The 25,641-nt window shown below is 41.8% G+C and overlaps 2 protein-coding genes and 1 non-coding gene across 3 annotated transcripts in view; 2 read left to right on the top strand and 1 right to left on the bottom strand.

The window, feature by feature from the left end:
* pkn3 (protein kinase N3) overlaps positions 1 to 5,702 on the bottom strand; it is a 50,192-nt gene extending 44,490 nt beyond the window's left edge. Inside the window, exons 1-4 of the mRNA XM_061710228.1 lie at positions 5,658 to 5,702; positions 5,441 to 5,608; positions 5,284 to 5,370; positions 4,611 to 4,709 (exon numbers count right to left, since the gene is read on the bottom strand). Of these exons, the coding sequence (XP_061566212.1) occupies positions 4,611 to 4,709; positions 5,284 to 5,370; positions 5,441 to 5,608; positions 5,658 to 5,702 (399 nt within the window). The remainder of the gene's footprint in view (positions 1 to 4,610; positions 4,710 to 5,283; positions 5,371 to 5,440; positions 5,609 to 5,657) is intronic.
* trnak-uuu (transfer RNA lysine (anticodon UUU)) lies at positions 2,622 to 2,694 on the top strand. Its single transcript has one exon. It is a non-coding gene; the product is annotated as a tRNA-Lys (tRNA).
* A 14,899-nt stretch (positions 5,703 to 20,601) lies between the features above and the next one.
* The window catches only part of LOC133419954 (protein mono-ADP-ribosyltransferase PARP14-like), a 47,539-nt gene continuing 42,499 nt past the window's right edge, over positions 20,602 to 25,641 (top strand). Inside the window, 2 exon segments of the mRNA XM_061709460.1 lie at positions 20,602 to 20,807; positions 25,511 to 25,593. Coding sequence (XP_061565444.1) covers positions 20,612 to 20,807; positions 25,511 to 25,593 — 279 coding nt within the window. The 5' untranslated portion in view covers positions 20,602 to 20,611.

The following is a 25,641-nucleotide window of genomic DNA, read 5'->3' as shown; positions in this document are numbered from 1 at the left end:
AGGTGTAGGCTGAAGCAAAGCTTATTCTACCCTCAAAAAGATTATTTAAAGTAATGAAATAAAAGCAAGAAGTAAGAGATAAGACTGCCAGTAGGGGTGTGCAAACAAGGGTACGTCATGATTAGATTCGATTTCGATTATTGGAGCTTCGATTCTTCGATTCTTCGATTATAACGATTGTCGATTCGATTCGATTATTGGTGCCACGATTCTTCGATTATTGTGATTTTTAATGCTTTTTTCCATACAAGATTGATTTTGTCTTCATCTGTGGTGACATTTGTAAATAAATAGCCAATCAATTAACTCAGTTCCTCTAACAACACTCATTAAGTAAATAACAAGGTTTTTTGAACATTTGACATGTATTTTTCAAAGACACAAAATAATTTATTTTATGACTATGTAAACATTTGCTCTTTGACTTACTTAACTTTGACCAGGGAAAGCTGCACTTGCATGAGAGCGCCCTCTATTGGTGGAAAACACTGAAAACGGTCAAGCCCTGGATTTAATGAGTTCATTGATTCAAGTAAACAAGATATGTACTTCCATCAAATGTATTTAGTGTAAACATATCTGCCATATTTCAAGTGAACAATAAGAAATGTGCATTCTTGAAAATGAAATGATTCCGCTGCTTATTCAGTCTGGAATCTAAATAGGATAACTTAAAAAAAAAAAAAAAAAAAAAAAAAAAATGACTGGACTTCCATGGGGATAACAAAGATTCCTCAAGAAATAAGAAAGAAAAAAAAGGTGCAGTCTACATGTTTCCTTCATCAAATCAAGCTTAAGGAAAACTCAAATATCCTCGTAATCAGCCGTAATCAGCAATATTAAAATAATAAAAGGCTTGCAATATTTCAGTTGATTTGTAATGAATCCAGAATGGATGACATTTTTGTTTTTTTAATTGCATTACAGAAAATAAATAACTTTATCACAATATTCTAATTTTCTGAGACAGTCCTGTAAGGTTAAATAAGGTTAAGGTTCTACCTCACAGAGTCCCCTGGTTTTCTGTACTTTACTTCATTTAAGTTACACTAATAGATACAGTACAGACAATTTTTTACCATGATATTTGGCGGACGGCTGTCCTGAGTGGACTAAATATGAACAGAATACTTTTTCTTGGCCTCAAATCATGTACTTGAATGTTTTAAGTCACTAACAACTCCAAAATTCAAAGATGATTGTTGCGGTGAGCCGCCTGTATGCGCCGGCGCATGCACAGGCGCAGGTGCAGGCGCAGGCGCAGCCCGTGCACCTGCAGCAGGTGAGCAACCTCCTCATCAGCAGCAGGACAGGGACATAAGTTATATCCCTGTCCTGCTGCTGATGTTAAAGTTGTGTTATGTCACATAACACTCTCAGTTCACTGATGTGCAGCTGAGCTGAACACAGCAGTGGAAACAGACAAACTTAAAGAAGACTGAAAAGCGGAAAAAGGGCTTAAATCAAATGGACTGAGCTAAACAAACTTTCTTTGGACTGGTTAAAGATTATTGCTTGTTTATAATTTTTATAATATTTGCTTTATTAAAATAGAAATCATCACATGTGAAACACGAGTAACCTATCTCTGTTAAAATGCCAAATGTTGTTAAGAAAGATTTGCCAACCAGAGACCTGATATTTAAAAGAGCTAAATGTAAATCCTTAACAGGAGACACTGGTGAGTTTCGAGGATGACACGCTATACTCAACAGATTGGCAGATTTAATTGAACTTTTTTCATTTCTCACCAGTTTCATTTCTCACCAGTTTGATACCTTTTCTGTTACCTATCATCACAAATGCAAAGCGGTTTAATCTATTTCTTATTCACGCATTCACATTCTTTTATTGTAGACACTCTGGTCTGTTTTACGATGATCCCTAATAAAGACTCAAAATCAAGAATCTCAAGGTTGTTACGGAATCCTTTAGATGGCAGCGTGTGATTCCCTGCGAGCTGTGAAAGAGACCTGTCAGTTGTCCTCGTTAGTATAGTGGACAGTATCTCTGCCTGTCACGCAGAAGACCGGGGTTCCATTCCCCGACGGGGAGACCAGATATTTGGTACAGTGGACACGCATGACTGATACAATGGTGAAGAGGATGACCATCAGCAGTTGCAGTTTGTCTGCTGAAAAAGCTTTAATTGATGAAGTTGGGGATTTTCTGTTCACTGGTCAGTCCTGATCCAGGAGTTTAGACTCAGACCAGCGACATTTTACATGTGAGACAGACACCATAACCACTACAATACACTACATCATTCATATTTAATGAAGTCCTTAAAAACTTAAAATCTCATAAGGTCAGGGTAAGAACATATGTGTTTACACTGTTTGAACCTCACGCTATTTCTCTTATTTACTCATGGAAATGATTTCCCAATGTTGAATTGGGGATATCCAGAAAAATGAAAATGAGCCACTTTTAAGCAGAATAATAAATCAGGCGTCAATGGAAGAAAAACCTGCAAAGTTTAAAGCAGAATTGAGCAGCATTTCCTGTCATGTTTAAGAGGAACAACCACTGAAAGTTCCTCCAGGACTTTTCAAAACCTCTGAAATAACTTATAGTTGTAAAAACATGAAGAAAAGAAGAAAGAAAACATTCCAAATGTGACCTGAGTAGCTCAGCTGGAAGAGCATCAGACTTTTAATCTGAGGGTCCAGGGTTCAAGTCCCTGTTCAGGTGTGTTATCTGATGACCACAATTGGCATTTGTACAAATCCTGCTTCGCTCAACTTTTAGTAAATCTTCTATCCCGGTACTTTCTACCGTCTACAAATGCCAAAATGTTCATATCTTTCATTACATTTATGAAGTGATTAGTCTCCTCTTGGTCTGGTTTTCGCTATGTTTATAAGAACTTCCTGGACTCAAAAGACCAGGATTCCTTGAGAAAAGAACATGCAGAAAACAAACTTTCAAGATTCGTCTCAACCTATTAAATAAAATGGAGGAGAGACAGAAACAAAGCTTTCATACCAGACCTTGGTATCTCAGATGTAGAGACCAGACCTCAAACCTTAGTGACCTGCATGTGTCCAAACAATAACATCACCATGTTAATATTTGGTAGTGGTGTAGTGACGACTTCCTTCACTGTTATTCTATAGCACCAACCCTGGAAACAATCTGGCAACAGTCAGGCACGCATAGAATAACAGCTACATTAAGACTGATTGTGCTGTTTATTATTATTTCCTGATAAGTATTCGTTTTGATGATTCAATTTGACATGTCATTTTCATTATTAAAAACTATTGCAAGACATTTATTAATAACTCTGTAATAACTGAACCAGCACTCCCTTTGTTGCACGACACCAGCTAATATCCTCTGGGAACTGATGATAAGGAATAGCACCCTCGTTGGGCATAGACCCCAAAAGGCAGGAGGGGCCGCTTTCTGATTCATGGCAGCCTGGGCCCAGGTATAAAGAGCAGCCCCCCCTCTTTCTTTCTCTTTTTCTCTCCTTCCTCCTCTCTTGTTCCCAAGATCTCTTCTACCTCAGACCTGTCCACGGTCCCATGGAGTTCTCTGTGAGCCATGAAAAAGACCACAGCACACACTATTTTAGCATGAAGAGCTACTAGTTATGGGCCGGCCTTCTCCATTATCGTGACTGAAGAAGCGTTTGGTTGTCATGGAATGGCAACCACAGTCTGCAGCTGCAACGAGTGACCCGCAAACGTTCTGAGCCCCAGATGAGCCGAACAAGGGACCCTTGAATGTCCCGACGTGAACGCCTTTGGACTGACCTGGAGCTGAAGGAGGACCAGCTGCTGTACCCATAATGCACCACTCATCCACACTGAGATGAGGAGAGCAGGAGAGAGAGAGCTGCTCTTTATCAGGATCACCTGCGGAGCGTAACCACCCAGCTGTTCACCAAGGAACGCTGACCGGCCAGACCAAACCACCTTTTTATTCAAATACAAAGATCAGTGTAAGAGGCTGTTTTGTGTCTGGGCAGAGAAACTTAGTTAACACATTTAACAAGTTTAGTTTTGTGTTGTGAGCTGGACCACTGATCCCATCACAACTGTGTTTATTAGTCTAAGTGTGTTTGTTTATTTTATCGTTTGTCTACTGTTGCATCCACTGTTGCATCTACTTGATGACATGCTCTTCCACAACAGAAAATGCCCTTCCTCATTTCCTCAAGTTTGGTGAGTTTCTCCCTGTTGTCGTAAATGTTGAGCTTTTTTCCAACTGGGAATGCATAAAGTTACTAGGATCAATAGAGAAGATCCAGTCAATGACCAGCAAATCAAGTTTTCAGTGTTTCCAAGGAGCCAGATTAATTATAGGATAAAGTTTTTCAGGTATTGGTTTGGGTTTATCACCTCTAACACCTTCACCGTTTACTATTAAAAAGTATATTTCCTGGAAGATTTCTACATCAGCTTCCCAGGGGGGTTATGTAGTGCGTGAACTATTGCCCAAATTATTCTTTCAAGTTCTTCAAGGGCAAATTGTATTTGAGTACCCACATTTTGGTCATATATCTTATAAATCTCTGGGTCAATAAAACTCAGTGGTTCTTCTGGCCGGCTGCTTCTGTTGTCCTGAGACTGGTTGTTCAAATTTTTTGTTTTCTTTGCTTGAAGTTTCTGCTTGTTGCTGTGGGACATCTCTGAAGCTGTTGGCAACCAGCCACAGGTCTTCTTTTTCTTAATGTGGGCCAACATGACTCCAAACCCCTGAAAAAGAAAGCACAGCATTAGAAGATGCAGATTCACAGGCCTCCACACAGGCCACACTTTTATTGTCCTCACTGTGGGTTTCACACGGTGGATGAGTGGAGAGTATGTAGGGCATAAAATCAGGGAGAGGTGGTCAGACTGTCCTATGTGGGGGAGGGGTGTCGCTCTGTATGCTCCTGAGATGTTGGAATAAACATGGTCCAGAGTCTTGTCTCCTCTGGTGTGGCAGGAAACATGTTGACGAAATCTGGGGAGGATTGTCTTCAGGTTGGAGTGATTGAAGTCACCCGCAACAATAAAAGCAGCCTCCGGGTGTGTTGTCTGCTGTTTGCTAATGGCTGAGGTGAAATAGTCTCTGGTTTGCTGTTTTGAGCAGATGAGTGGTGTGGTGGTCCCAGTTCAGTTTATTGTTGATGTGTGAGCCAAGGAATTTGAATGAGTCTGTGGCAGAGATGGGTTGGTTGTTGATGACGATGGGTGCCTTGACGGGAGTGTCTTTACGGAAGTCAATGACCAGTTCCACAGTTTTAGCTTCATTGAGGATGAGGTCGTAGTCCCTTCACTTGTTCACTGTCCTCTCCACCTCTGACCTGTAGTCGTCCTCCCTGCCGTCTTTGATCAGCCCCACGATGGTGGTGTCATCTGCGTATTTCAGCAGCTTGACAAGAGGGGAGGCTGATCAGAGGTCGTTGGTGTAGAGGGAGAAGAGCCGCGGGGATAAGACATACCCCTGTGGCACCTCGATGTTGGTGGTCACAGGGAGAGGTGTGGTCATTGTAGCGGACTACCTGAGTGCGACCCTTCAGCGTGTCCAGCAGCCAGAAACCGAGGGAGGGGCCAATGTTCACGTTGGTCAGGAAATGGAACAGTTTGAGGGGATTGATGGTGGTCAGAACCTGGGATCAGGTCTGGGCAGCCTCACGGTCCACATGTGGACCTGGTTACTGCAGACAGGTCTAAACCAGCTGCAGCCAGGGGCGGACTGGCCATCTGTGTGATCTGGAGAATCACAGAACGGCCGGTACTCCAGGACGGCCGGCGGCCGACCACACACCAAGCAGTCTGTTTTTTCCCCCCGCTAATCTACTGTTTCACACTCCGGTACGGTAGGTGGCAGCAATGCATCTTTAAGTTGGATGCTGCCGCGGCCGTGCCAGGAGAAGGAGAAGTAGTAGTCTACGGAGCGCTGAGCCGTACGTCAACATCGCCGCCATATTGGATGTGGCAAGACTAAATACAAACTAATACAAGTAAATTGACTTATTTTCATAAAGAGCCTTTCTACAAAGAAATGTACGTTTTACGTCTCATTTATTCATTCACACACGCACTAATATACTTGGGAAACAGTTAGGCACCAAATATAATATATTTAATTTTCTGATATGGCAAAAATAAGAACTTTATTGATCCCACATTGGAGTAATTCATGTTATATCAGCTATAGAGAACAAGGTAGTACCGAAAAACAATATATAGTCTATCCCCCCTCACAAAAATAAGAAAAATAGAAAAACATATTTTCTCATCAGCAAAACAAATTAAAAAAATTTCTAATAACAAAATAACATATTTGAACAATTTTTCAGACAATATCTGTCAATATCTATATAATAACTGAAAAAATCTGAAAAATGGTTATGGGTCAAAGACGTGACGCTTACTTTTTCTGTCCGATGGAACTTTTTACCTAATAATAAACATAAAAATGAATACAAAATATAACATGTATGTCTAATACGTTTCTTCTACATGTGCCCACTCTTATTTTATTTAAACATGTTGGTTATTGGTCATTTTCTGCCATCTGAAGTGTGAAAACATCATGTGGGGTGACCGTCCGGCCTTGACTTCTGTTTGGACAACTGGTTTTAAATCACATTAAAACAATTTTAAAATAATGCTTGCCCTATTGGGCATACTTTCAAACTTGTTTTAGATTTATTGACAAAGTTATGGAACATTTGTACACACATTTCAATCATAATACACAAACTAATCTTGTCCGAATATGTTCATTGCCTGAATTATCATCTGGGGTGACCATGAAAAAAATACAATTGAGGGACTTTTATATTGACAATCATCTCAAAGAGGATGTTGCATCAGCCAGTTACTCCATGAGGGTCCCAGAGAGACAACCTGCAGGTCAGTAGTCTCTCTCTCCTTTACAAATAAATCCTCTTTCTAACTGCTGCAGTGTATACGTCACATTTTGATATCATGTGGGGTGACCACCCTAAAACTGTAAATAATTCGTTTTATTTGCAAATCTATATTTTGAAGGTAAATTTGTTAGTGATATGTGGTGAGAAGTAGCTAGCTTAAATCATATAGCTAACTGTTAGCCTGTTATATTTGATTAAACTTGAAAGCATCATGTGGGGTGACCACCTGTCATGTGGGGTAACCAACAAATGGCAATTCTGTATCAAATTCAAAATTGAATGTCCATCAGTTTTGGTTCAAATATAAATTATTGGTATAGCATGCATAAGTGGATACACCTTGTACACATTTTAAATCAGTTTTATGAATTTTAGAGTAAGTAAGAGGGCGACACTGCCATTATGGATAGAATGTATTTAAAAATGGTTTTCAAACAATGAAAGGAAAAATGTGTCTATCTTTCTTGAACAGGTAATTTAATTACTGATACTTATTAAAATATAAATTTTAGAAAATTATAGAAATCTATTAATTTTGAGATAAATGGTCGCCCCAAATGACGGTTTAAAGGTTTAAAAACACTAAAATACCTTTGTTTGAAGTTTTCACATACATGTATGTGTACACTACATTTCAAATGTTTGGAAAATGGCCAAAAATATCTTTATTTTAAGTATTTTAAAAATGGGCTACTCAAAGGCCTTATACGTCTTTGACCCTTATATGTTACTTGAAAATTTTTAAATATGTTTATGTAAAATATGCTACATGTATATGTAGTATATGTATAGTCAGTTAGTTAGTTAGTTAGTTAGTTAGTGATTTATTCCGAATATATTAATGATATATATATGTAGTATATGTAGTGATATGTAATAAAAAATAACAAAAAAATGTATGTTCAAGTAGAGTTTATAGTTGTGTTGTAATCCCCACTCGCCAGTGCGCCCCACCAACATTTTTTATCACCAGCCGCCACTGTCCAGGATCCTGCAGGTTTATGGACGCCCCCTCTGAAGCCCTGCAGCTGTTTACAGGCCGGGCACATCTGGATACGGAGGCCCTGCATTCCTGCAGCAGTGGGACAGGCGTCTGCCTGTCTGCAGACGGGCGGAGGTATAAATACGGGGCGTCCAGGTTCTGCCTCCACTGGTGGAGGACAGACGGACGGAGAGATGGTCCTGCTGAGGCTGCTCACCTTCAGCCGTGAGTATCCTCCTCTTCCTCCCCTCACGCTCTTCATCACCCAGGGCCCAGGCCGTGGTTTAGGTTAGTCAACAAATCTGGAGGACTGGTTAAAGTCTGGGGGACTGGTTATAATCTGGAGGACTGGTTAAAGTCTGGAGGACTGGTTATAATCTGGGGACTGGTTATAATCTGGGGGACTGGTTATAATCTGGAGGACTGGTTATAATCTGGGGGACTGGTTAAAGTCTGGGGGACTGGTTATAATCTGGGGGACTGGTTAAAGTCTGGGGGACTGGTTAAAGTCTGGGGGACTGGTTATAATCTGGGGGACTGGTTATAATCTGGAGGACTGGTTAAAGTCTGGAGGACTGGTTATAATCTGGGGACTGGTTATAATCTGGGGGACTGGTTATAATCTGGAGGACTGGTTAAAGTCTGGGGGACTGGTTATAATCTGGAGGACTGGTTAAAGTCTGGGGGACTGGTTAAAGTCTGGGGGACTGGTTATAATCTGGAGGACTGGTTAAAGTCTGGGGGACTGATTATAATCTGGAGGACTGGTTCATAGATGGAGGGCTGGTTATAATCTGGGTCAAAGATGGTTATGAAAACATCTGCAGCAGCTTTGATGTGTCTGATGGTCCAGATGTTTGTGTCAGATGATCCAGATGTTTGTGTCAGATGATCCAGATGTTTGTGTCTGATGGTCCAGATGTTTGTGTCAGATGATCCAGATGTTTGTGTCTGATGGTCCAGATGTTTGTGTCAGATGATCCAGATGTTTGTGTCTGATGGTCCAGATGTTTGTGTCAGATGATCCAGATGTTTGTGTCTGATGGTCCAGATGTTTGTGTCAGATGATCCAGATGTTTGTGTCTGATGGTCCAGATGTTTGTGTCAGATGATCCAGATGTTTGTGTCTGATGATCCAGATGTTTGTGTCAGATGATCCAGATGTTTGTGTCTGATGGTCCAGATGTTTGTGTCAGATGATCCAGATGTTTGTGTCTGATGGTCCAGGTGTTTGTGTCTGATAATCCAGATGTTTGTGTCAGATAATCCAGATGTTTGTGTCAGATGATCCAGATGTTTGTGTCTGATGGTCCAGATGTTTGTGTCAGATGATCCAGATGTTTGTGTCTGATGGTCCAGATGTTTGTGTCAGATGATCCAGATGTTTGTGTCTGATGGTCCAGATGTTTGTGTCTGATGATCCAGATGTTTGTGTCTGATGGTCCAGATGTTTGTGGTGGATGTGATCAGTCTTCTTCCTTTGTGTTTTCAGTTCTGGCTGCAGTCTGCTGCTTCACTCGAGCTGCCGGTGAGTTTTTCTCTGAAACTGAACGGAACCAGTCTGGAACCGGTCTAGAACTGGTCTGGAACCGGTCTGGAACTGGTCTAGAACCGGTCTGGAACCGGTCTGGAACCGGTCTGGAACCGGTCTGGAACCGGTCTGGAACCGATCTGGAACCGGTCTGGAACCGGTCTGGAACCGGTCTGGAACCGGTCTGGAACCGGTCTGGAACCGGTCTAGAACCGGTCTGGAACCGGTCTGGAACCGGTCTGGAACCGGTCTGGAACCGGTCTGGAACCGGTCTGGAACCGGTCTAGAACCGGTCTGGAACCGATCTAGAACCGGTCTGGAACCGGTCTGGAACCGGTCTGGAACCGGTCTAGAACCGGTCTGGAACCGGTCTGGAACCGGTCTGGAACCGGTCTGGAACCGGTCTGGAACCGGTCTAGAACCGGTCTGGAACCGATCTGGAACCGGTCTGGAACCGGTCTGGAACCGGTCTGGAACCGGTCTGGAACCGGTCTAGAACCGGTCTGGAACCGGTCTGGAACCGGTCTGGAACCGGTCTGGTACCGGTCTGGAACCGGTCTAGAACCGGTCTGGAACCGATCTAGAACCGGTCTGGAACCGGTCTGGAACCGGTCTGGAACCGGTCTGGAACCGGTCTGGAACCGGTCTGGAACCGGTCTGGAACCGGTCTGGAACCGGTCTAGAACCGGTCTGGAACCGGTCTAGAACCGGTCTGGAACCGGTCTGGAACCGGTCTGGAACCGGTCTGGAACCGGTCTGGAACTGATCTTCATGTTTCATCACAAAACGATGAAAACTTATTACAAATTCTTGTAATAATAATACAGGACTGTCTCAGAAAATTAGAATATTGTGATAAAGTTCTTTATTTTCTGTAATGCAATTAAAAAAACTAAAATGTCATACATTCTGGATTCATTACAAATCAACTGAAATATTGCAAGCCTTTTATTATTTTAATATTGCTGATTATGGTTTACAGTTTAAGATTAAGATTCCCAGAATATTCTAATATTTTGAGATAGGATATTTGAGTTTTCTTAAGCTGTAAGCCATGATCAGCAATATTTTTTTTTTTTTTTTTTTTTTTTTATTGATCTTTTTATAAGAAACAACATACACTTAAAACATGGAAACGTGTAGTCAAACAGACGCATTATACATTGTCTCCTTTTTTTTTTTTTTTTTTTTTTTAAACACACAAAACCTAACAAAGGAACAGAGTCTCTGTAGCGTTAAAAAATAAATAAACAGATGAGCAAGAAATGAAACTGGAAATAAATAAAACATAAAAAAAAACAAATTAAGGAGATGAAAAGAAAATTAAGGGAGGGGGGGGGTCAGTCGGTGGGTAGAGTCTTCAACGCGGTAAAGTGGTCTATGAACGATTGCCATCTGCGAATGAATTTAGCTGAGTTGCCTTTTACCGAGTATCTCACCTTCTCCAATTTAAGAAAAAACATAACATCGCTAAGCCAAATAGAAATAGACGGGGACCTGGGGGATTTCCATAAAAGTAAGATACGACGTCTTGCTAAAAGGGATGTGAAAGCCAATACTTCTGACTGTGTGTGGCTGATATGTGAGGAGTCAACAGAGAGTCCGAATATTGCTAAGAGAGGGGCCATAACAACTTTTTTACCCAGAACTTTAGACATGATCACAGAATAATCACTCCAAAATTTCTGTAACCTAGGACAGGAGAAAAACATATGACTTAAATTGCAGGGAGAACCCTGGCATCTGTCGCATAAGTCTGCAACATTCGGATATATTTCCGATAATCGGGATTTTGATAGGTGGGCTCTATGCAGCACCTTAAATTGAATAAGTTCTAGTCTAGCGCAAGGCGTGCTAGATCGTATGCTACGGATAGCTTTATCCCACAGCTCCCCTGTGAAGTCAAGGCCCAACTCTCGTCCCCAACCCTCCCGAGCTTTATCTACAGAATGATCATCAAATGTCATACACAGTGCATATATCTTAGATATCAGAGACTTTTGACTGAGTTTCATAGTTAGAAGATCATCCCACGGTTGGTTCGCAGGAAGGGAAGGGAAGCATGGAAACAAAGCAGAGGCGCAGTGTCGAAGCTGGAAGTAGCGAAACAAATGGGAGGCAGGCAAATTGAACTTTGACCTCAGATCTGAGAATGTGGAAAAGATACCATCCTTATATAGATCCCTGAAGTGCTTAATGCCCCGGTTGTACCAAATCATAAAAGTGGTGTCTATTAGTGATGGAGGGAACAGATGATTCTTAGTAACAGGTGTATAGATGGATGGAGAAGCAAATTTAAAGTGGCGCCTAAACTGTGACCAAATCTTAAGGGAGGAAAGCACCACAGGGCTATTTGTAAACTTAGAGGGATTCAATGGTAAAGAGGAGGAGAGTAGGGCCGTTACAGAGGATGAAGAGAGTGACTGAGCCTCCAATCTGCACCATAATAACTCAGGAGACTGAAGCCAATAAATTAGTTTGTGAATATGCGCTGACCAATAGTAAAGCATAAAGTTTGGTAGTGCTAGACCCCCATTAAATTTAAATTTTTGGAGAAGCGAATACCTCACTCTGGGTGTCTTACCGGCCCATAAAAAGTTGGAAACAATTTGGTCAAGTGATTTAAAAAAAGATTTTGGTAGAAATAAAGGAATGCATTGGAACAAAAAAAGAAATTTAGGCAATACAGTCATTTTCACTGTGTTAATTCTTCCTATCAGCGACAGTGGTAGGGAGTTCCACCTCTGTAAGTCCGCCTTCACTTGAGTTACCAGTGAGGAAAAATTAGCGGTGAAAAGAGAGGGCAGAGTGCGGGTCACATTAATCCCTAAGTATCTAAAGCCCGACGGGCTGAGTTTAAAGGGGATATCAGATTGTTTGAGTTGTAAAGCAGAGGAGTTTATGGGGAAGCATTCACACTTGTTAAGATTGACCTTATAGCCGGAGAAGGATCCATAATTCTTCAACAGAGATAATATTGGTGCAATGCTGGTTAAAGGGTCAGATACATATAAAAGGAGGTCGTCTGCATAAAGTGACAATTTGAGTTCCACATTGGACCTAGAGACTCCGCGAAATAGAGGAAGAGTTCTTAGAGCAATTGAAAGTGGTTCGACGGATAGAGCGAATAGCAAAGGGGAGAGAGGGCAGCCCTGTCTCGTGCCACGTGATAATGTAAAATAAGTGGAGTAGTTGTCATTGGTGTGAATGCTGGCCTGAGGGGAAGTGTAAAGAAGTCTAATCCACGATATAAACCTGTGTCCAAATCCGAATTTATGAAGTGTTGCAAAAAGATAGTTAAATTCGACACGATCAAACGCTTTTTCAGCATCAATTGCGATAACAACTTCAGGGAGTGGAGAAGAGTCTTTAGAGAGAATCACATTAAGAAGTGTACGAACATTATAAAAGAGCTGGCGTCCCTTGATGAAACCATTCTGCTCCTCAGATATGATGCTAGGGAGGATCTTATCAAGACGAATTGCTAGTGCTTTGGCTAAAATTTTGACATCCACATTCAGTAAAGACAAGGGCCTGTAAGAAGTGCATGATTCAGGGTCCTTGTCCTTCTTCAAAAGGAGGGCAATGGACGCCTGCATTAAAGAGGGAGGCAATGAGCCATGATCAAGGGACTCATTGTACACTGAAAGTAAAAGGGGGGCTAATTTGTCTTTGAATTTTTTGAAAAACTCAGCTCCGAACCCATCGGGACCAGGGGCCTTGTTGCTTTGCGTAGCTTCAATGGCGGCAGCAATTTCTTGCAAGCTGAAAGGAGCATCGAGGCCATTAGCCACATCCAAATTAATAGTAGGGACAGTGATATTATCAAGAAAGGAGGTCATTTCTGCTGTGTCAAGTGGAGATTCTGACTCATAGAGAGAGGAGTAGTATGACTTAAAAATTGTGTTGATGGCGATTGGATCGGTGGTAAGTGTGCCATTAGAATCTCTAATGCTGGGAATCAGTCTCGACGTTGCTTGCCTTTTTAATTGGTGAGCCAATAACCTGCTTGGTTTATCGCCGTGTTCATAATAGTTGGCATGAGCGCGTAATAGGAGCCGTTCAGAATCGGCTGTCGCTATAAGATCGAATTTTGACTGCAAATCAAGCCGTTGTTTCAGTAAACTCGGACTTGGGTTGACTGAGTTTAGTCTGTCTGTGTCCTGAATTTTAGATGTGAGCTCCTGTAATTTAGCCCTGCGGATTTTACTGGCGTATGCTGAATAAGAGATAATCTGTCCTCGCAAATATGCTTTGAGTGATTCCCATACTAGCGAAAAACTGGTAGAGTCTGTTTTGTTTAATGCAATTAAATCATCTATTGAAGCAGATATAGAAACATTAAATGCATCGTCGGATAAAAGCAATGGATTAAACCTCCAGGGAGAAGAAAAACGGGGGCGCTCAGACCATGTTATATTCAAAGTTAGAGGGGCGTGATCCGAAATAACAATTGGGTGGTATACGACAGAAGTAACTTTGGGGAGAAGAGAGCCATCAACAAAAAAATAGTCAATACGTGAATATGACTGATGTACTTGAGAAAAAAAAGAGAATTCCTTATCTCCAGGATGTGAGAACCTCCACGGATCAACAAGCCCGTTCTTGACTGTAAAATCGGTAATAGATTTTGACATAGAGGATTGAGTCAAAGTACGAGGATTCGAACGGTCCAAAGAAGGATTAATAACACAATTCAGATCACCGCCCAGTATTGTAATATGCGTATTTAAGAAAGGGAGGTTGCCAAACAGCCTATCCGTAAAATTGGGGTCATCAAAATTAGGGGCATATATATTCACCAACAATACAGGGTTACAGTATAGAGTGCCCGCAACAATAAGATATCTACCATTCTTATCAGATATTGTCCTGGAGACGGAGAAATTGACTCTTTTGTTGATCAAAATTGCTACTCCTCTAGACCTAGAATCAAAATTTGAATGAAAAATATCACCCACCCAAGCTCGTTTGAGTCTGAAATGATCTTTATTTCGCAAATGAGTTTCCTGAAGGAAAGCTATGTCAGTGTCCAAGCGTTTCAAATGTGAAAAAATCTTTGATCGCTTAATTGGATTATTCACACCTTTAACATTCCAGCTAGTGAATGTAATGTTTGATCCAGTATCAGGCTTGTGCAGATTACGATCGCTCATAGACATTCTCTGAGAGAAAATAAGACCGACTCACCCACCACCAGAGGAGATATAAGGAAAAAAGGTAAAAGGGAAAACCAAAACAAACAAAACTCAGGAGTATATACATACCTACAGGGACAAAAAGCCAACATCCCATAACCCCCGCCCACCCACCCAACGCACATTAGATGATCCCATCCCCAAACGATGGAAACAGCCGTGCTGGCTTCAAAGGAAGCCATTCTCGAAAGGAGATGCTTTCGACTGTAAAGCTAGATACAAAAACGAAAACAAAATGAGCTCCTGCAGAGTTAAAACCTTAAAAAAAATAAATAAAATAAAATATGAGGCATATGAAACCAGCAATCAGAGCCATTCTGACGAACGCTGTCTTGTCAGGGTAACAACAAACGTTAATTAAATTAAGGAGATCTTTGGCCTATAGAACAATGATATATACATATATGTACTCGCACACCCACACAGGCACGCACACACATGCACACAATTTAAGCAAAGACAGGGGTGTGTGCATATTTTCTAATCAAGTCATCATACCAGAGAAATGATTAGGCCTTCAATTTTAAACGGTGTTGTTCCCATTGATAGTTAGAAGAGAGAAAAAAAAAAAAAAAAAATAAATAAATAAATAAATAAATAAATAAATAAATAAATAAATTAAAAAAAAAAAAAAAAAAAAATTACGACATAAAGTCCCATTTTCTGAATTGACTCAGTCACTCAACCCGGGCCAGAGTCCCGCATGGAGGCATATGAAACCAACAATCTGAGCCATTCTGACGATCGCTGTCTTGTCAGGGTAACAACAAACGTTAATTAAAATTGAGGAGATCTTTGGCCTATAGAACAATGATATATACATATATGCACTCGCACACCCACACAGACACGCACACACATGCACACAATTTAAGCAAAGACAGGGGTGTGTGCATATTTTCTAATCAAGGCATCATACCAGAGAAATGATTAGGCCTTCAATTTTAAACGGTGTTGTTCCCATTGATAGTTAGAAGAGAAAAAATAAATAAATAAAATTAATAAATAAAAAAAAAAATAAAATAAAAAAATAAAAAAAATGAAAAAATTAAAAAATAATAAAAAAAAAATAAAAATAAAAAAAATACGACATAAAGTCCCATTTTCTGAATTGACTCAGTCACTCACCCCGGGCCAGAGTCCCGCATGGACAGCAAGCTGGATAAATCGTCCCAGAAAATTAGCTGGTAGTCACTTTTTTTATTTTCCTGATGAATGCCAGGGCTTCATCTGGCGACGTGAAGTCACGCTGCTGGCCATCATGGGTTACACGCAGCCGGGCTGGATACAGCAATCCATACCGGACTCCTTCAATCTCCCGCAGCTGACGGCGTACGTCATTAAAGGCAGCGCGCGCCCGCGCTGTCTTGGCTGGATGATCAGCAATATTAAAATAATAAAAGGATTGCAATATTTCAGTTGATTTGTAATGAATCCAGAATGTATGACATTTTTGCATTACAGAAAATAAAGGACTTTCTCACAATATTCAAATTTTCTGAGACAGTCCTGTAAATACAACTTTAAATCAAATCTTTCACTAAACATTTATTTTGAAAGGGCGGCTCCTTTTATCTTTGTAAAAGTTTTATACTTTGTGTGTAAAGTTCTGAACGACTTATAGATACTATATACCGCAGTCATACGCCTAATATATTTAAACATTATATAAATAGGTTTCATATTTATACATATAATTTATATATAATTATCAAATGAATCAATAAATATTAAATGAAAAATAATTAAAATTAAAATGAATGTTCACCGTCCATTTTATTAGGTATACGAATATATAAAATATAATCACTTTATTTTATTTTAATCTTTAGTATTTGATCCCAATACCTCCCCTTAAAATTAAATAATTAAAAAAAATATATATTTAATTATAAAAGAAATGTATTTGTTTCTTTGCATTTTTATGTTTTTAACTTTAACTAATGACATCATGTGAAACTGTAGGTACAGAGCAATAAACCATCCGACCACTAGAGGCCGCTAGATCCTGCTGCACTCCCTGGACTCTTACCTGTGTGTGTGCGCGTGTGTGTGTGTGTGTGTGTGTGTGTGTGTGTGTGTGTGTGTGTGTGTGTGTGTGTGTGTGTGTGTGTGTGTGTGTGTGTGTGTGTGTTTTCCAGAGGCTGAGGTCGTCTACACGTGTCTCAATGAAACTGCTCTCATGTCCTGTGGTAAGAACACATTATTTCTGTAAAATAAATCATGGCTTGATGAAAGTAATGTTGAGGTTGTTTTAGTTTGTGATGGATGATTTGGTGTTATGTTTCCCCCCAGATGTGGGCAGCAAGATAAACCTGGACCACATCCTGTACAAGGTGGGGGTGGGGACGAGGTGCGGCGAGGGGAAACGCCACCCTGACGACGGTCCGGACACTTACTGCTCCTTCCCCTGGGCCGAGATGGTGGTGGAGGACCTGTAGGGAACACACACACTCTCACACACACACACAACACACACACACACACACACACACACACACACACACACACACACACACACACACACACACACACACACACACACACACACACACACACACACACACACACACACACACACATATATACTGTATACATAGGATTATGGGATGTCATTTATCAGGATTATGGGATGTCGTCTCCACCTCCATGGAAACATAAGGACTTGCAGGTTTCGCAGTCTCATCAACTACATTTCCCAACATGCATTGCAAAGCTCCAAATGCAAATGAGAGGTTTTCTGTTTCTGACCCTGAATCAGTTGTATTTTAAAAGTCAGACTCCGCCTCTGCTCGTGGTCTCCGTGGTGACAGCAGAGGAGCATCATGGGAACTTGTGCTTGTGTGTGCAGCTGTGGCAGCCGGCGGTCCTGCGAGGTCCCCGTCACCGAGCAGGTCTTCGGATCCTATTCCTGCAAAGAGCCCACCCGCTACCTGGAGGTGGCCTTCACCTGCGTCAGGCCCACGGCCCCGCCCCCTCCGCCTGCCCCGCCCAAACCCGCCTGTAGGTACACACCTGTGTAGGCTCCGCCCCCTGCGTCTGCCCTGCCCAAACCTGCCTGTAGGTACACACACCTGTCAAGGCTCTGCCCCCTCCGCCTGCCCCGCCCAAACCTGCCTGTAGGTACACACACCTGTCAAGGCTCTGCCCCCTCCGCCTGCCCCGCCCAAACCTGCCTGTAGGTACACACACCTGTCAAGGCTCTGCCCCCTCCGCCTGCCCCGCCCAAACCTGCCTGTAGGTACACACACCTGTGTAGGCTCCGCCCCCTCCACCTGCCCCGCCCAAACCCGCCTGTAGGTACACACACCTGTCGAGGCCCCGCCCCCTCCGCCTGCCCCGCCCAAACCCGCCTGTAGGTACACACACCTGTCGAGGCTCCGCCCCCTGTATGTACACACACCTGTCAAGGCTCCGCCCCATCCGTACGTACACACACCTGATGAGGCTCCGCCCCCTCCACCTGTTGGACTGTACGTAGACACACCTGTCGGACTGTAGACACACCTGTACGTAGACACACCTGTCGGACTGTAGACGCACCTGTACATAGACACACCTGTACGTAGACACACCTGTACGTAGACACACCTGTCGGACTGTAGACGCACCTGTACGTAGACACACCTGTACATAGACACACCTGTACGTAGACGCACCTGTACGTAGACGCACCTGTCGGACGTAGACACACCTGTTTAGGCTCCGCCCCCTCCACCTGTTGGACTATACGTAGACACACCTGTCAGACTGTAGACGCACCTGTCGGACTGTAGAGACACCTGTTGGACTGTAGACACACCTGTACGTAGACACACCTGTACGTAGACACACCTGTCGGACCGTAGACACACCTGTACGTAGACACACCTGTCGGACTGTAGACACACCTGTACGTAGACACACCTGTCGTGTTCTGGATCTGGGTCTCAGCTTCAAGTTCGTCCTCCAGATGCTGATTTCTTTGTTTTTCTCCGTTTCTCTGCAGGTGAAGAGAAAGACGCCGCCGGACCCTGAAGATCAGCATCCAGATGTTCCTCCTGTATATTCATGATCTCCACAGCTGGAAAAGCCCAAATCTTTATTCGTAGCGTAGATGAATGTTTCAGCTTCTTCACTCCAGATGGATTTGAAGTCAATAAAAGAGAATTCCTTGTGAATTTTCTCCTGTTCACTTTGTTGCAGCTTCACTAACCAGTAAATGTGGAAATCTCATCATCAAGTGGAGTCTGATTTTTATCAAGATTGATTTTGTTCGTCAATCGTTAAAAACAAAGCAGTGGAGCAGAAACTATTAGCTAAATCATTCATCAGCAAGAGTATTAGGGCCAGGCAGAAAAAAAATAAAAATAATATTTTAGAGGAGGAGGATTCTTTTTTCATTATGCACTTCGAGAAAAATGTTTAAATGTTGAGAAAAAAGTTTAGTTAGTGTTCACTAAAGCCTCTAGTTAGTGTTTAGTAAACATCTAGTTAGTGTTCAGTAAACCTACATAATCGAAAAGGAGTGGGAGGAAGTATACATTTATTTAATCCCACCCCCTTTCCACAACTAAACATAAATTATATGTCTATTTATTTTTTATACTATACACTAATTTGTATAAATATATATCATTTTTACAAAAATAACCTTTTTAATACAAGATGTAAGCTCTATCATAAATATAATATAACTATGATATAAATAAAATATCACTATGATATAAATATAATACGTATATCTAAGTATATAAACATACAAAGTCAACATGACAGAATAGCAAAACACACACAGCTGCTGATCTTTAAACACAGTCTTCACTTTTATACCTCCCATAAACCATTTCTTTATATTTCTTCTTATATTGTTTTATGTTTGTACATTGTTTTAACTTCAAATTCAAACCATTCCACAGTTTAATTCCACAAACTGATACACAAAAACTTCATTTTGTTGTACGCACAAATAAAGATTTGAAGTTTAGGTTTTCCCTTAAATTATAACCCCCTTCCCTCCCAATGAGTCATTTCTGAAAGTTATCAAGTGTATTTGTAATGACAGGGAAGAACTTGAAATAAGTTTATAGTGGGTGTGTGCAGTACTCAAGTTGTAAATAAAATCAGGGGGGATGGTAGATTTGATCATATGGGGACAGATAATTTGTGCTGATTACAAATAATATAATATATTACAAATAATAGCAGTGACCAAAACAGCTGCAGAAATACTGCAGGAATGACATAGCAGCAGTTAAATGCAGCCTTCTGTAAGCTTTAAATATCCACTGGGCTTACATCAAATACATCAAAACACAACAATAAAAAACACTTTTCTGAACTTATCAATATGACTCTGTCCTTCACAGGATAAGTAAAATGGATCACTGCAAAAACTCAAAATCTTAACAAGAATATTTGTCTTATTTCTAGTTAAAATGTCTAATTTTAGTAAACATTTCATTACACTTAAAACAAGACTCATCACTGGAAAAAACAACAATTTTCACCTGTTTCAAGTAGATTTTAACTTAAAATAAGTAAAAAAATCTGCCAGTGGAACAAGATTTTTTTGCTTGTAATAAGAAGATAAATCTTGTCCCACTGGCAGATTTTTCTACTTATTTCAAGTGAAAATTGACTTGAAACAGGTGAAAATTGTCAAATAAATTATTTTTCTGGTGTTATTTTTCTGGTGATGACTCTAAATGTTGAAATAGCAGTAAAACCACATTCATTGATGAAATGACATAAGGGATGGAAAGGAGAGATGACAGTTTTACAGGGGGGATGATTTGGACCGTTTTTATTTCAGGGGGGATGATTTGGACCGTTTTTATTTCAGGGGGGGGGTGCCATCCCCCCTCATCCCCCCTCATCTCCAGTACTGATTATTGGCAGTAATAGAGGGCCCCAAAATCCCATTTTGCTTAGGGCCCCATGGAGGCTTGGGCGGGCCGAGTTTTGTTTTTCGCAGAAACGAAAGTGAAAGCAGCTCCGTCTGTATCCGCGTCGCTCCGCCGCCGCGTCAGTTCACAACGATGGCTGAGTGCGAGCCGCTGAGCGTGGAGGGGGACTGGGACCCGGCCCCCCAGGACCCCGGGGCCCGGGACAGGACCCTCAGGAACAAGCTGCAGCTCTACTTCCAGAGCAGGAAGAAGTCCAGCGGGGGGGACTGCCGGGTGGAGCTGGAGGAGGGCGCCGCCGCGGCCAAAGTCTTCTTCCGATCCCCGGAGGGTGAGTGGAGAGTCTGGGAGAGTTCGGGAGAGTTTGGGAGAGTTTGGAAGAGTTTGGGAGGTTCGGGAGTCCCGGTGTCGTTCCAAAAAGTAATTGCCTGCCAGAATGTGATCTCTGGCCGCGGGAGCGCGCACAGCAGCCCCTTGAGTCAGATTTTCATATTATGAAACTCAAGAATGAGATCAAGTCATATTTAGGCAGAAACAACTTTTCATTAACTGTATTTGGCCTTCTATCAATTTTTGGCAGGTGAAAATGCCCATTTTGTGTTGTAATGGTCCTTTAAAAGAGTTAAAAGCAATCCTGTGAGCTCTAGTATTTATATTATGAAGCTCAATAATGAGATCAAATCATATTTAGGCAGAAACAACTTTTCATTAACTGTATTTGGCCTTCAATCAATTTTTGGCAGGTAAAAAGACCCATTTTCAGGGGAGAAATCTGATTCTGGCAGGCAATCACTTTTTGGCACAGAAACGTTTAAAGTCACTTTGTAACTGTGTAACTGCGTGGAACGACGTCCTTCCTCCTGGACCGGCTCCGGCTCCGATGGTGGAAAGTTTACGTTCTAGTTTCAGCTGAACTCGGAACTCGGAACTCGGAGCAAATCTCTCTTTATTCCCAGGTTTATTCCCAGGCTTCCCTGTGAAGTTGGTCTCAGGTTGGTCACGTGACCCGGAGGTGACAAACCAAAGCACAACGTCAGAAAAATAGTATCTAAAACATGTAGAGGCACATTTGAACCAGCAGGTGGCGGCAATGCCGGAATAAGAGATAATTGAATAGAATATAGATAATAACAGAATAGAATATTGATAATATAAAAGAATATAGATAATATAATAGAATAGAGATAATATAACAGCATAGAATACAGATACTATTACAGAATAGAGATAATATAATAGAATAGAGATGATATAATAGAATAGAGATAATATGACAGAATAGAGATAATATAATAGAATAGAGATGATATAATAGAATAGAGATAATATGACAGAATAGAGATAATATAATAGAATAGAGATGATATAATAGAATACAGATAATATAACAATATAGATAATATAATAGAATAGAGATAATATAATAGAATAGAGATACTATAATAGAATAGAGATAATATAATAGAATAGAGATGATATAATAGAATAGAGATGATATAATAGAATAGAGATAATATAACAATATAGATAATATAATAGAATAGAGATACTATAATAGAATAGAGATAATATGACAGAATAGAGATAATAGAATAGAATAGAGATAATATAACAGAATAGAATAGAGATAATATGACAGAATAGCGATAATAACAGAATAGAGATAATATAATAGAATAGAGACAATGGTTTATGTTCGGACCCAGGGGGAAGAGAGAGCAGGAGGCAGGAGTTCCAAAAAAAGGTGATTTATTTAGCTTGAACAAAAACCAAAGCGCTGCTGAGCAGGATACAAAAAACCAAGAGTTTAAACAAGAATCAAAAACCTGACGTGGAAAACACGGAGGGAGGAAAGTACGGACCAGCAGGGAGCAACGGAAAGACGAGACCAGATATACAGAAGGGTTAACGAGACACAGGTGAGGACAATCAGGTCCGATGGGAAACAGGAAGGTCAAACCAGAACTGAAACACAAAGACATGCGCTGCGTCCGAAATGCCGTACTAAACAGTATATACTCAAAAAGTATACTTAAGTTCGGCACACTTTTGAGTAAATATCAGTAGTATGCATTAATTCGGACGTACTACTCAGAGACACACGGCACTTCCTGCCGTTGGGAGGGGGAGTTGTTACCATGGTAACAACTCCTGTCAAAGCAGCAGTAGCAGCTCCGCTCTTTCCCGTTTATCCTGGACCAAACAAGATTACATTATGTAATATTATTATATACCTATATTATAATATTAATATTATATAATAATAATATTATCATACTTAATATTATACTTATGACATATATGTATCTGCGCAGCACTTGGCAACCAAACACTGCTGCATTGCATTGTGGGAAGTTCCTGCTTAGCTAGTGTCCATCAATCCACACTAATACATTTCTCCAGAATGAGTATGGATAGTACATACTATTGAGTACGTACTAATGTTTCGGACGCACTAAAAAATCTCATATACTGTTTTTGCTACTCATTAGGGGGAAAGTATGGGATTTTGGACGCAGCCACGGGCTTCAAAATAAAACAGGAAGTGTCAAACCCTGACAATAGAGATAATAGAATAGAATATGGATAATAGAACGGAATATAGATAATATAACAGAATAGAGATGATAAAATAGAAAAGAGATAATATAATAGAATATAAATAATAGAATAGAATAGAGATGATATAATAGAATAGAGATAATATAATAGAATTGAGATACTAGAACAAAATATAGATAATATAACAGAATAAAGATAATATAATAGAAAAGAGATAATATAATCGAATAGAGATAATAGAATAGAATAGAGATAAAAGAATAGAATAGAGATAATATAACAGAATAGAATATAATTAATATAACAGAATAGAGATAATATAACAGAATAGAGGTAATATAACAGAATAGAGATAATAGAATAGAAAAGAGACAATAGAATAGAATAGAGATAATATAACAGAACTTAGTGAAGCATTTATTGATCTTTTGCATGTAAAAGGGTCCAAACGTACAAGTTTCAGGGCAGCGGGGACCCAGAACTGATCCAAAACCTGCAGGGTGGCGGCCTGGAGGACTGAACCGACCACTGGATACCGTTAGCAAGCGTTGTGTCGTACCGTTAGCATGTGTTGTGTGGTACCGTTAGCATGCGTTGTGTGGTACCGTTAGCATGCGTTGTGTGGTACCATTAGCATGCGTTGTGTGGTACCGTTAGCATGCGTTGTGTGGTACCGTTAGCATGCGTTGTGTGGTACCGTTAGCATGCGTTGTGTGGTCCCGTTAGCATGCGTTGTGTGGTCCCGTTAGCATGCGTTGTGTGGTACCGCTACAGGTTTGGTGTCAGTCAACTTCACGTCGTTGATCCTGAGTCAACAACCAACCCTAAACCATCTTCCCTCCGATACCTGGCAGGCTGTTAAACTAAACCTTGCACTGCCCGTGTTGTCAGAGCGAGTCACGGTGGTTACGCCCGTAATAAAGTTTATAGGAGGTTCTGGACCCGGTGACGGGTGTAAAGTCCTCCTGGGTGGAGGGGGATCATTCTTTATTTGTTTATTCTTACTATGTTTATACTACATTTATTCAGTTTACAGTACACTTGTTCAGTTTCTTTTTACTGTATTTTCTAAATGTTTTTTTATTTTTCATACTTATAATTTATCTTTATCGTTTATTTAGTCTGAGTTCATGTTGTCTGACTTTGAGCTGCTGTAGCACCGAATTTCCACTCTGGGATCAATAAAGGACCATCTTATCTTATCTTTATATTGTTATTGACGTCACAGCTGTTACCAGCTGTTACCAGCTGTTACCAGCTGTTACCAGCTGTTACCGGGGTCACGACCCCAGCTGTTACCAGCTGTTACCAGTTGTTACCGGGGTCACGACCCCAGCTGTTACCAGCTGTTACCAGTTGTTACCGGGGTCATGACCCCAGCTGTTACCAGCTGTTACCAGTTGTTACCGGGGTCACGACCCCAGCTGTTACCAGCTGTTACCAGCTGTTACCGGGGTCACGACCCCAGCTGTTACCAGTTGTTACCGGGGTCATGACCCCAGCTGTTACCAGCTGTTACCCGGTCACGACCCCAGCTGTTACCAGCTGTTACCAGCTGTTACTGGGGTCATGACCCCAGCTGTTACCAGCTGTTACCCGGTCACAACCCCAGCTGTTACCAGCTGTTACCGGGGTCAGGACCCCAGCTGTTACCAGCTGTTACCAGCTGTTACCGGGGTCACGACCCCAGCTGTTACCAGCTGTTACCAGCTGTTACTGGGGTCACGACCCCAGCTGTTACCAGCTGTCACCAGGGTCACGACCCCAGCTGTTACCAGCTGTTACCAGCTGTTACTGGGGTCACAACCCCAGCTGTTACCAGCTGTTACCAGCTGTTACTGGGGTCACGACCCCAGCTGTTACCAGCTGTTACTGGGGTCACAACCCCAGCTGTTACCAGCTGTTCCCAGCTGTTACTGGGGTCACGACCCCAGCTGTTACCAGCTGTTACCAGCTGTTACCGGGGTCACGACCCCAGCTGTTACTGGCTGTTACTGGGGTCACGACCCCAGCTGTTACTGGCTGTTACTGGGGTCACGACCCCAGCTGTTACCAGCTGTAACCAGCTGTTACCGGGGTCACGACCCCAGCTGTTGCCAGCTGTTACCGGGGTCACGACCCCAGCTGTTACCAGCTGTTACCAGCTGTTACTGGGGTCACGACCCCAGCTGTTACCAGCTGTTACCGGGGTCACGACCCCAGCTGTTACCAGCTGTTACCAGCTGTTACTGGGGTCACGACCCCAGCTGTTACCAGCTGTTACCGGGGTCACAACCCCAGCTGTTACCGGCTGTTACTGAGGTCACGACCACAGTAACAACTGGTTAGCATCATCAATGCCAGTTAGCATCATCAGTTAGCTTGAGTTTTTCCTCCGAGCCGCCGTCCAGCGGAGCGGCTGCAGTCGGGGTTGAAGACCCGGCCGGGGAAGTGTCTGGTGTTCAGAACTAATCAGGTTTGTTGTGATTCCAGTGAGGGAGCAAGTCCTCGCCAGGAAGGATCACCAGATCGTCCTGGACAAGCGGACCGTCTCGCTGCGCCTGAGCTCCTCCCCGGTGAGTCCTCATCCACCACCAGGTGGTAGGTAGACATCAGTGATGTTC

This window comes from Cololabis saira, chromosome 20, assembly GCF_033807715.1.
Source record: "Cololabis saira isolate AMF1-May2022 chromosome 20, fColSai1.1, whole genome shotgun sequence".
NCBI lineage: Eukaryota > Metazoa > Chordata > Actinopteri > Beloniformes > Belonidae > Cololabis > Cololabis saira.
Note: the sequence above shows the minus strand (reverse complement) of the source record. Positions and strands in the feature narration are given on the sequence as shown.